This window comes from Scomber japonicus, chromosome 2 (assembly GCF_027409825.1).
Source record: "Scomber japonicus isolate fScoJap1 chromosome 2, fScoJap1.pri, whole genome shotgun sequence".
Lineage (NCBI taxonomy): Eukaryota > Metazoa > Chordata > Actinopteri > Scombriformes > Scombridae > Scomber > Scomber japonicus.
The window spans coordinates 18,357,159-18,370,038 of NC_070579.1; the positions used below are offsets into that span (position 1 = coordinate 18,357,159).

Below are 12,880 nucleotides of genomic sequence, written 5' to 3' on the forward strand. Positions count from 1 at the left end.
TACCAGACTAAAAATGATGCCCATTCAGTCCAGTAAGAATTGTTCCTCCATGAATCACAAATTCATAAATGAGTCATCATTAACCTTGCTTGCAGTTTGAGGAGTTCTGACAATAGTTTTACAGTCATTTCTTTTATGAGTGGCCACTAGGAAAAATTGGCTGTGCAGTGGAGCGCTATCCAACTTTTATAACACATCCATGAAAGGGACTAAGATGTGCTAACATGCACACGTGGCCAGTGTGGCTACCAAAACAAAGAACAGAAAAGCTTGGATAACACAACACAGACAGCATGCAGGAATTCAACTTAACTTAATTTTTTTCTTCTGTGTGTTCCCATGCAACAAAGATTTGTTGTTTCCTCCTGCAACATTCACTCTTCATCGTAGTTCATACGCCTCTTATAATAGAAAAGTAATGGGACAAATAGAAAAGGACCGAAAGCAATATCTGTGTGTCTCATGTGTAACACATGCTTCCACTATTTACCAGTCCATAATAAAACATTTAGACAGTCCTTTGGGATGTCTCAGCTGAACTCCATTGGCAGGATGTTGACATGTGGCTACCAAGCAGCCTCACTTTCTTCCATTTCCTGCCTGGTTAAATGCCTCACTTAGTAATTTCAAGCAGATGGGAATGCCTGCTGTCTGCACTGTAGTGACTGCGCCTGTGAAATCCTCCTCCTTTAATAAGTGGGCACGGCTTGCCAGTACACTCCCTATCCCAGCCTCACCAGACTTCTAATAACAGTCTCAGTGACTTCTGGGGATTTCCATTGTGTTGAGCGCTCTGTGAGGAACGGCCTGCATCTGTGATTCGCTCCAGTCTCTGAATGGTGTACAATTGCTGTCTCTGCCCAACTGATAGTCATGTTTAAATAAGGACTGTGTGCACTGCACTACATGGAATATAACTGATATGAAGACCATGTAGACCATGTAGTGGGCTGAGCACCATTAAATATGATGAAGGATGATTTCTGCAGACTTTTATGGATCTATGAACAAACATTTAATTGTCACAAGGATACATGAACCACATTGCCCTTTAATAGCTGCCCACTTAAAAATCCTTTAACTGAAATTATGAAATGTTTATAATTTTGTGTAGATGATGTAGGTATGAGCTAAATTTAAATAAATATTTGCCATGATGTCAGTTAGATTTTAGATATCAACAGAGGAACCTTACCGCAGAAATAATCACGATGTTGTTGGTTTTTGTAGTTTTATAGTTTGGAATACTTTTCACTTGCTGTGTAAAGCATCTTTCGAATTTCTTGAAAAGTGCTCTATAAATAAAATGTATTATTATATTACTATTATTATATCGTATCGCAGATTTAGTTAGATACAACGATATGCTCGCGAAACTTGCGAGTCATATGGTATGCAGTGTGAAGACAAGATACATTATTCTATATCCATCATCACAAACTGAAGAGCATGTTTTTATCTGTTTGACAGCACTGGTGTGTGAGCCTGACCTTAAGATCATACAGTAGAAACAATTTTTCAGTGGAGTGCTTAATTAAAGGATTGCACTTTGATTAGAGAACCTGACGCAGGGGAATCTGCGATCATAGAATGCTGACATACTGAATTATTTTCATATAATAAATCAGGAGCAGCAACTGCTGGCTAAACTGCTGGCTAAACAATGTTCTTGCAGTGGCCTCAGCCTCCTCAGCATTTAGTTATCAGATATTATCAAATATAAACTCTCAAGTCCTATTATCAGACCCTGCAATACTGAATGCAGGATTCATTGTTGTGGTGTTGTAGGAAAGCAGTTTAATTATAGGCTTTTGTTTTTAAAAAAATGTTTTGAACATTTTTCTGACTAATCTTCACTTACGAGGTATTAGAAAAAAAGAAGAAGCAGAATTCAAGGTTTACAAGGAACTACAGTACACAAGCAAAGGCTGGATTAGGAGCCAACTCAGTGAGTGGACTTTTTTCCTTTTGGATTACCAGATCCCCTTGTGAAGGACTTAAGGCATTGTCCAGCCCGACCTTGTAGACTTCAGACTGGAAAATGATGTTGGCGCTCACAAGCACTCTCGCTAATGGGTCCATTTCCTATTTCCCCAGTCTTTCCCCAGCTGTCTTCCTCTGAGTATTTCAGAGCACAATCTCAGTAGATTACTCTTAATCCTTAGTGACGTACAGGTTTTATGTTCTTGACCACTATACGTCATATTCCTATTTAGACAGTTCTGACAGAGTCAGCTGAGATGTATCCTTTCCCTGTAAGTAATGATTTTTGATAGTAGAGATTTTTTTTTTAATTTTTACATCTACCAACAATTCATGTTAATCCTGACATATTTTTCATGCAAATGTCAAAAATAATTTAATTTTAATCAATATATTTGAAGTTATTAATTCACAATCTCCTCCAGCCATTCCCATACACTGTAAAACACATTTAATTTGGTAGATATTGACTGGAAGCCAATGATCACATTTTACAATTTTTTTGAACGACATTCTGTAACTGGATAAATTGCATATCCTTTCTTTAATTTCCAAAATGTTTTGGAAAGAAAATGTCTGTGCAACCTTCATCAGGTATAACCTATTCATATACCTGCTAACAATGAGAACTTCCACACACTGTCTCACTATTGGTAATCCAAAGACAGACACATTGTGATCTAATTCATATTTCAGCAGTAAGTGAGACAGCATGCAGGAGTTTGTCACTGAAGGTTATTTTCACCTTTTTTCCCTCAAATGAAAGAAGAAAAGCAAAACTTTAAAATGAACTGTTATAGGAGTATGTAAAGTAACAGGAACACACTGCAGGAAAATGAAACAGGCTAAAAAGCACAAATTATTATCCCCAGTGTATTGCATTGTTGTTACACCAGCCTTTCGTAACAACCTTCTGTCAGCAATTAAACTTAATAGTACCTTTGTCTAGTTGATTCTCATCTCATTTTAAACCAAAATTACACATGTATTCACAGTTTGAAGCACTTAACCTCAAAATTGTATCCTCTCCTCCTCTCCTCTGTTTTAGGACCTCTGGCAGGGGACCCACCAAAGATGAAGTGAAGAGCATCTGAATGTTGCCACTATGTGTGGTCATGTGACTGAGCTGGGCTCCGCCATTGCACATGAGATTTCTCTTCCACCAGCTGACCACCCCGAGTTGCCCTATTGCCCTGTTTTCACCATGAGAGGATCTGTAAGGTGCTTGACCTTTATGCCCTCATACTGGCGCTACCGTTGTGTTGCGTGAGCGCCCCCTCCCCTCCGGCAGTTATTGCACGGAATGGCCTCTCTGGACCTGCCATACCGGTGTCCTCGCTGCGGGGAGCACAAGCGCTTCCGAAGCCTGTCGTCCTTGCGCGCCCACCTGGAGTACAACCACACGTACGAGACCCTCTACGTTCTCTCCAAATCCAACAGTGTATGCGACGCCGCTGCTCTGCTGCCCCTAGTGGCTGAAGGAGCTCTCCTCGCACCTGCCAACAACAACGACCCCTTTGAGCCTCTGCGGCCTTCAGCTTTAAAGGAACGACGCTTCCCTTGCCGTGAGCTTCCTTGTGCCGACGACTTGAGTTTGACCCCGGCTAACACCAACACTGCAGCCCGATATATTCCCAATGTGGAGTTTCCCCTGGGGGAGATTTTTATGAAGAAAGCCATGACATCCGCAGACCCTGGTCCCCATGGAAACCCTAGCACAGCTGTAGCAGTGGCAGCTAATGTAGCAGCTAGTGCAGTTGAGGCTGCCTATGAGGAAGGCCTGGCCAGGCTGAAGGCACGGGCGTTTGAACGGCTGGAGCTGGATGAGAGGCTGGAGAAGCTGTCTGAAGAGGTAAATAGGATCCACTTTATTGGACAAGTGTGGTGACACATATAAGTAATTAGAACTGTAATGATTAGTTGATTAATTGATTAGTTGACTGCCAGACAATTAATCGCCAACAGTTTTCATAATTGATTAATAGTTTTGAGTCACTGTCCAAAAATGTCCAAATTCTCTTGCTCCAGCATATTCAATGTGAATGTTTTCTGGTTTGTTCAGTCGTCAGTATACTGAATACTTGTAGGTTGTGGAGAGTTGGTCAAAGCAAAACATGATATTTTAGGTTGCATCTTGAGCTTTGGGAAACCATTTTATAGACCAGAATATTATAAATTAGAATGACTAAAAGAGAAAATAATTAACAGAGTAATTCACAATGAAAGTAATTGTTAGTTAGCTGCCCTACAAGCAGTTCTCAAAGAGATACAGATGTGATCATCGGGTCATTGGGTTCTGCTCTGTATGTGTTTTTCTGTGGGTAGACATTACAGTGAACACAGTCTACAAATATCTCAAGTATGACATGTCGGGTCAAAAATGATCCTAGAACTAACGAAAAAGTAATTTCCTTAAAAACTTGTGATGCAGAAAAATTAAAAAAAATGCAAAACATGGATATGTCAGAGTGTTTGCTGACTGAATTATTTGCTCATTAAAGTGTTAATTACTCTGTATTAGTAAATGACTTCATCAGCATAACTAGTACCGTTTCATATAACACAGTGATTAAGTGGCTCAAGGGCCTCTTGTTTTTAAGGTGGAGCAGAAAATAGCGGCACGTGTAGGCCGCCTTCAGGCAGAGTTGGAGAGGAAGAGCTCCGAGCTGGAGCGGGCCAAGCAGGAGAGTGAGCAGCTGAGCCAGGAGAAACAAGACCTGGAGGACAAGGCCTCTGAGCTCTCACGGCAGGTGGACGTCTCTGTTGAAATGCTAGCTAACCTCAAACAGGACCTGGTGAACAAGGAGGCGGAGCTCAACCACAAACAACAGTAAGTGATTCAACTGTTCTCTACCCGTTTGGCAGATTTATTGTGGGAGTTGAGCTGTTGCTGACCTGCTGTGATGTGCTTTCTTGATTTTAATTGCGTGTTCAGAAAAATGAAAAATATCTTGCATGCAATTACACTTACAGTTTACATTTGTCAGGTACATGATCTAGCATCGACAAACCAAAAAGTCTGCACACCATGACCTATGCACAAAATATTTAAATAATTTAACTGTATGATAAATTAGATTTTCTGCATAAGACATGATCTGCAGAATTATTTTTCATACATTTAGATTTACAGAAATGTTTTTCATAATCGTGTCCAACAAAAAAAAAGTTGCAAAGGTTGTGGTTGGGTTTAATGATGGCAGTTTTAGTTGTTGGTTGGTCGGTCCGTCTATGTGTCTTACTGATCCAGAGGTAGCAGTTTACTGGCCTGTGGTAGGATGACATGTTGTGGCAGGGAAGGGAGGAAAATATGAAAATCCATCAATCCAGAGAGCTCTCTGACAATAAGGCTGACGATGATCTATGTGTTTTGTATTGTAGAGCCAAATGCACAATTAATTGATCCTCCTTTTAAAAGTGTGTATCCAAAGCCGGATGTATTTTATATATCCTCCATTGTTGTCAAAAAAACGAGTCAATGACTCACACTGCTTCACTGCTCTGGATAACATGTTTCTTTGCCTGAGAAGATTAGTTAGTTTCTTTAGAAACGGCTTCAAAGGGTAATAACAGCGTTCACATGTTCAGGGCCCAGAGAGTAGTTCTGTGTAAGGCAGCCGCCACTTCACGTATGCAGGTATGTGGTTCTATTTACAGAGCTTCGCTAACTTGTTGTGCTACATATCACAACCACCTGACTTTTTACTGAAGTTCTTTTAGACAGATGTAGTATGCAATAAGAAAAATACAAACATCTCCAGCTTTATGGATACAGTTATAGATATTCAACTGTGTACCTCACACTTCCTTTTTTTTTAAAAGGACATTATCATGCACACAATCACTCTGTCACACCCCCATCCTCTCCTTCACCTCTACCTCTCTGCTGATGATATAATGCTCGGTTGTATCCAACAACCAGATGTGCTGTACATCTGTGCCACTGCTGTCTCTTATACACCGGTGCCCTGCAGGGTGGGTTAGCTGCTGAAGCTGAATGCAGGGTCGGACAGAAGCAGCTGGGTAGGCAACAGAGATGTCTAGGTGCTCTCACAGCACCATGCCTCTCTCTTTCTCAGGCTGGTCCCTCAATAAAGTTGCTACCATGCTTCATGAACTAGTTTAATGTCGGAGTATTTGGACATAATTCACAGTGTGGTGATGTAAGTCATTGCTAGCTTTTAATCTGATGAGCATGATTTGGAGCTCTTCCACAGCATGGCACAGAGAGTAAGACCAGGCTTTATATTTCCTGATTTTGAGACCTTTTATTGAAATGAATCCCAGCATGATTTATTGTGTTGTCCAAACTGTGATGCTATTTTTACTGACAGGCGAGAGGCAGTGCATAAAATCCAGTGTTTTTATTGACAATAAGTCTTTGTCAAAATGAAAGGCAATAAATTAAAATGATGCTAAAACTCTACCTATATTCTACAACATGTTCTCAGTAATAAGGTTTTTTAAAAATGCATTGCATTGAATTTCCATAAAAATGTTTTTATAAAGTCAAAGAGTTCTTCAGCATCTAATTTATTATTAATAACAAGTGTTTGTGAGAATTATGAGGCACAGCCACAATGGGCAAGAAGGCTCTGGAAACAGAATAATCCAATTTTTCGATATTATGTGTTTATTATTATAAGAAAATACTTTATATATTTTGGTATTTTAGTAATAGGAGAAGATGTTAGAAAAATGTGTTTTCTCTGCACTTCACATAAATTAAAATTGTCTACTATCAAACCTGCTGCAACCACCAATACAAGCTATTTGCTGATACTTTTTTTTTCTTAAAGTGGTCAACACATGTTGACAAATGCTGTTCAAGGCTCATGTTAAAGTCATTAGATATCTGTGCTGTGTCTTTATCTGTCAGGACAGCTTGCCTCAGCTTTCTATCTTTGTCTTGGTTTTTATCAGTTCTCTTCGTTCTCCTTATCAGGCCTGAATGCCAACAATATGTCAGAGACAGACAGGCACTTTCCAAGGCCTTTAATCATCACAAACACACAACTACACACATCACTGCACTACATATGCCATTCATGGCTTCTTTGTAAAGGCATTAAAGAAGGCACAAAGGTAATGTACATATCCAAGTCTTGGCTTTTGGGCATCAATAGAAAGACATTATTTTGTGTGTCATGCATGGCTGCCACTAACAATCATTTTCCTTATCCATTAATCTATTGATTATTTTTTTCAATGAATAGTTTCATTTATAAAATGTCAGAGGATAGTAGAAATGGCCATACTAATTTCCCAGACCCTAAATGCAAATATTTGGCCAAAATAAAAAAAATAAAAAATGTTTAAATGGTTTTTCATACATCTTGTTGCCTTCATTGGGGGATAGAGTCTCTCAGTTGTCATGCAGGCAGATTCAGTTTTTCAAGTCGTTCTTAAACAAGAGTCAGATGCTCAAATGAACATTGCATCAGGTTTTTCTTGCTGTAGTCATTAGGAATCCCTTCTCAATGCGCAAAAATGTTTGTGCACACTGTATTTAATGGATTATATGAAGTTAATATGAAGTTTCTGTCATCCAAAGTAGTAACATCAAAATCTTTTTAGCACAAAAGAGGGGATCTTTTAATGGCCTGTATTAGAAGAAGGATGTCTTTTAGCAAGCGAATCCTGTTTCAATGTTCATATAAGCTCCTAATTTTTGTTATGAGACAATTTAAAAACTGTGAACCTATCCTTATCATATGCTTTTTGGTTATGTGATAACAAGTGGTTGTTGGACACGTGGATTGTAACTCCTGTCTCTCAGGTGTGAGATGTTTTTCTCTGGCCATCCACTGACTCCTGGTTGATGACTTTGACCTCTTCCGGTGACAGGTTCTGGTCTGCTGTTTGGAGATAGCTTATGGTGTCTCTGTCCTGTTTTCAGTGCTCTTGTTAACAGTCCTGGATGTTTCATTAATGTGTGTTAATGTTTTCATTAATGTGTCCGTCATAGTGTCCTTGTTTTGTCTGACCAGCACTCTAAAATATATTAGATTCACAGTGATATAAGACATAACAGAACAGCTTTTATCAGACAAGAATTCTTGTAAAGTATTTTCAATTCATTTATTTATTAATTGACTAATTAAATTACATTAGATATGAATACATACAATACATAGTAGGTGTTCTGGGTCTTTGCAGGTCACCAATCTTCTTATATCTGTTTAAAAACTTCTAAGTAAGTGTTTCTTTGAGTTGAATAAGCTGAAGGTGTGTATTCTTTTCTTCTGTCCTTCTATTGCAAAGGTCATGTATCCCAAATCTGGCAGCATCGAAACCAGGAAGGTCACAGTCTTAAAATCCCAGTTTCTGCTGTATGTCTGCCTCCCAGCTATACCAGCAACCCAATATCTCTCTCTCTCTCTCTCTCTCTCTCTCTCTCTCCTCTCTCTCTCTCTCTTTTTCTCTCTCTCTCTCTCTCTCTCTCTCTCTCTCTCTCTCTCTCTCTCTCTCTCTCTCTCTCTCTCTCTCTCTCTCTCTCCCACTCACTCACTCACTCACTCACTCACTCACTCTCTCATACACACACACACACACTTTCGATGTCTCTCTCACTCTCTGGAGAGAAACTGGCAGTCAAACAGCAAGCTCATTCAGACTCTAAAATACAGAGTAGCTCAGAGGTGGAAAAAGAGCATCACAGTCGGTGAATGTTCAGCAGGGTTGATGACTAAGCAGTAGTCAACAGACACAGAGCAGCTTATTGGTTCAAAAATGGCTGCCTAACACTCACATACACTCAGCTGACTTTTTTAAACCTTTGATTTTCATCAGTAACTTAGACTTTATTTTTTTATCTGTAAAACTCATTTCAAAGAGATATTCCTCATGTTGAACATCTGAGGTGTCAAGTGCTAAAAATGCAAGTCACCTAATGGTTAGTTGCTATGCAACCACAGGAAACTCCTACGAACTGGCTTTTGCTGCTAGCAGTGCTATGCATGAAAATATGACACCAAGCTGATAATTTATTCTGCTGTCAGAAACAGTCTAAATAATTCTAAATAATACAAGAGGCCTCAGGTTCAATTGTTCAGCCTTCCTTATTATCTTAGGATGCTGTTTAGTTTGCAGTAAAATTCATTCACAGACAAACAAAACACACAAAAATAAACTGGCTTTTAAATGCTTTTAATAGTGGCTGGAATAAATGAGAGCAGAAACTGGAGCCCAATTAAAAATGGTGGGGCAGTTATCTGCGTCATTTCAGCGTAACAGATTCACCAACATCAGAAAAACAGCCTCTTTTAGTGTCTTTTACAGAAATATGTTGAATGTTGTCGCCATCTTTCCAGCCATTAATTATTACTTAATGATAAAAGATTTATTTGCTGTGAAATTATTACAAATGCTAATATGCCAAAAGTTGTGTTGTTGTTCCAGTAGATAACTTTTGAAGAGACATTTCTAATTAACTGCAGTTTAGTTTGTGATTTGTTCATATAGTATATGACCCTGGAAATGATGGCAGTACCCTCACTGCTCTTTCTGGAGGACATGATATGCTCTAGCGGCAGAAGGATCATCATCCGCTGTTCTGTTAATCCTTCATTGTTCTTCTTCTCGTGAGAAATGTTTTTATGGTATGAGTGTACAGGAGGTGGAGGATACAATTAGAGCAAAAATACCAAACATTTGATTCATTCAGATTCTCAAATATGACAGTTCACTGCTTTTGTGTGTGTGTGTGTGTGTGTGTGTGTGTGTGTGTGTGTGTGTGTGTGTGTGTGTGTGCTATTAGCTGAAAGTAATAATTAATTAATTAATCAATCAATCTTTATTTGTATAGCGCCAAATCACAACAAAGTCATCTCAAGGCACTTTACACATAGAGCACGTTCTAAACCAAACTCTTCAGGTTCATCACATTCCCACATGTTGTTGCCTTATAACAAATCCTTTTATTAACTTTTATAGTGTTACATATCTGCTGAGATTCATTCAGAAAAGTAATTATTATGGTGACTTTTGTAGTTCTATGTTTTGACATTGTGGTATTGATTTCTATACAAACAGAAAAAAGCCTGAACTGTTGCACTGATGCAGTATTGCAGTTTTTCACATGACATTGTACAACTGTTCATGATATCCACCCTCTGTATAGAAAAGGGAGAAGAGCAGTACATAGAAACCTCTTGTCATGTTTACATATCGTATTCAGTGTACGCGCACACACACACACACACACACACACACAGAGAGAGAGAGAGAGGCAGTCACTGCATTGGGCCTCAACCCTGAGGCTTGATTTATTCCAACAATCAACTATGATAAAGTAAGAGTGCCTTGTGCAGCATAAGAAAGCTGCAGGCTCTAAAGGCTCTACAGAACACGGAGGAGCAGTCTTCCTATTTTCTATCACTGTTGTTCCCTTAAAAAAAGCAGGCTCATTTTTCACTGAACTGCAATCTCTAATGCAAAGTGAAGCTGTCAGGGCAGAGAGGGAACTTGCCTCATTAATGGCAGTGTCTGAGAGAGAGGAGCAGGCGGTAATAGCATGGCACAGCTTCTGAAGACTTTCTAATCAAAAGAAACGTGAAAAAAAAGGAAAAGGGAATCTGCAATATATCTAAGAATTTGGACCGTCTGGGAACACAGTGATATTATATTTGTCCAAACTATAGGAATTGTTTGGACATGAAACATTACAATGCTGATATTATACTCTCCTACAATATGAAAAACACCCTGAACACCCTTGTTATAACAGAAATATATTTATTAACAGGATATTTAAGTTATGCACAATTATTACCTAACCTGAAATATACTGTCTATGGTTAGAGTAGGTACTTACCCAGCCTGATGTCTGCAGTTTGATAGATAAATTAAGGCTATAATGTACAATGTAGAGCTGTAATATGACCAGCTAAGAGATAATTATGCTCTATGTAAATCAAAGACCAATATAAAGTGTGTATGTGCAGCATTCAAGGTTTCCAGCAGAGGTTTGAAGTGGTTAATGATGGGTAATGGTTCTGCACATTAATAGGCAGCCCACATTGTAATGTGTGGATGATCCAATGAGTGTTAGCCGTCAGTCAGAGCAGCATTTATCAGCGGAGGTGTCGATCTATCATTAGTTGGAAGAAACTGACATGTTAGACCTTGGGCGATGAAACCCTTTGAACACGAAGGCAGAGAGAAATAGGAATCATGGTGTCACCAGTCTGTCAGTGCATATGTGTCTGTTCTAGAGTGGTATAATTCAATGCATATTTTACGTTGTTGGTAGATGGTTATACAAGTTTAAGATGTGTGAAGGATCTTCTGGGGATAAGCATCTGTGTGTCTGTGTGTGTGTGTGTGTGTGTGTGTGGTTCTTCAGTGGAAACCTGTCACAGAAACAATGCTGTCATGTTTTTCTTTTTTTGTTATTCTCAAGCTGTCAAGCTGTCATAGAGATGAATGAGTATTGCTGGTGTGTTTATCTGTAGGTAAAAATAATGCACATTTGACTTACAGTAGCCTACACTAGAGCTGAAATATGTATCAGCAGCAGTTTTAATAATTGATGACACACTTATATCATTTTTTCAAGCCTACATTAAAAAGCTGTCAGATTTCATTTTGGGCTCTTTGAACTTATGGCAATTTTTTACTGTTTTCATATAGTGTTAAGGACTATACGATGAATTGATTAATTAAGAAAACAGCAGATCAACTGGCAGATTAGTGATAATATGAAATAAATAAATGGCTGCAGCCCTACTCTTTATGCACATTTCCATACTTGCTGCATTTTTTCCCCCATGTGCACTACTGTTTTTCAGAAAATAATGTATCCAAAAGCATCCAGAAACATTTCAATCATCATTGCAAAAACATTTAATCAGAAATTCATACTGTTTTTTAAATCTTGACAGATAAATGTTGGTGTCTTTTTCTCCAATAATGAATCAATCTAGGACTTGTCGAACCACAATAAAATATTTGCTTTCTTCTGATCGATGGGCACTAAGACCTGGATTAGTCATGTCGTGGGAAACGAGTCACACACTTTATTTTCCTGAGAGGCTTTGAAAAATTGTCCATTACAGCCTGTTTCTCTTTCATCATCCCCTTTTTCTCTCACCCTTTCATCCTTGTCTGCGTCACATCTCCTCATGTTGCCATAAGCTCTGCACTCTTCCCCTGCTGCCTTTTTATGTTTGTGTAAGGCATACAAATGTGTAACATGAAGACATGATGTCACAATGTGACCTACTGAGTCTGTCTCACCAAAAAAAACAACAACAAAATACAATTTGATCCAGGTGTCGAAAAAAGGACAGCTCACAGGCACAGCTGTCCTTTGTTAACGTGGGGAAAGCTTGCATTCATACAACAGCTTCCTCATCGTCATATACAAGCCTTTTGACTCAATCTTCTCTACTTTTTAATATTAATGAGGCATAATTTTGAATTAATGGCTAGAGATGATGACAACTCTGAAAGGAAGGCTGACCAGTGTAATTACCATTTAAACAGAATCCTTCAGAAGATCATGCCTTATTAATCATGGCTATTACAGCTGGAAGTCTTTGCTATACCATTTGCTATGGCTGTTAAGTGATATGGAAATGAAACATGCTTAGCTTAGCTGTTCATTCTATCTCTGTAAACATGCGGTAGCAGCATGACACATTTACTGCTCATTTTGCTGTAAAAAAAAAAAAAAAAAAAAGTGACCACAGCAGTTTGAAGGCTCCCAAGACCTGAATTTACCAAGAGTGGATTGAGAGAATAAAGCATTTTTTTTATTTTCAAAAGCCATCACATTTTCAGTGCATATCGGGCACAATATGCCCCTTATACCAGTCTCATGGGAGAAAGCAGCGAGACGAGAGAGCACAACCAGTTAAATGATAAAACTGAAATGTAGCTCTGTGAACTTGTG

The 12,880-nt window shown here is 38.8% G+C and overlaps 1 protein-coding gene across 1 annotated transcript in view; it reads left to right on the forward strand.

Moving 5' to 3' along the window:
• The first annotated feature begins 3,286 nt into the window (after nt 1–3,286).
• The window catches only part of fbxo41 (F-box protein 41), a 30,750-nt gene continuing 21,156 nt past the window's right edge, over nt 3,287–12,880 (forward strand). Inside the window, exons 1-2 of the mRNA XM_053338119.1 lie at nt 3,287–3,835; nt 4,584–4,813. Coding sequence (XP_053194094.1) covers nt 3,287–3,835; nt 4,584–4,813 — 779 coding nt within the window. The remainder of the gene's footprint in view (nt 3,836–4,583; nt 4,814–12,880) is intronic.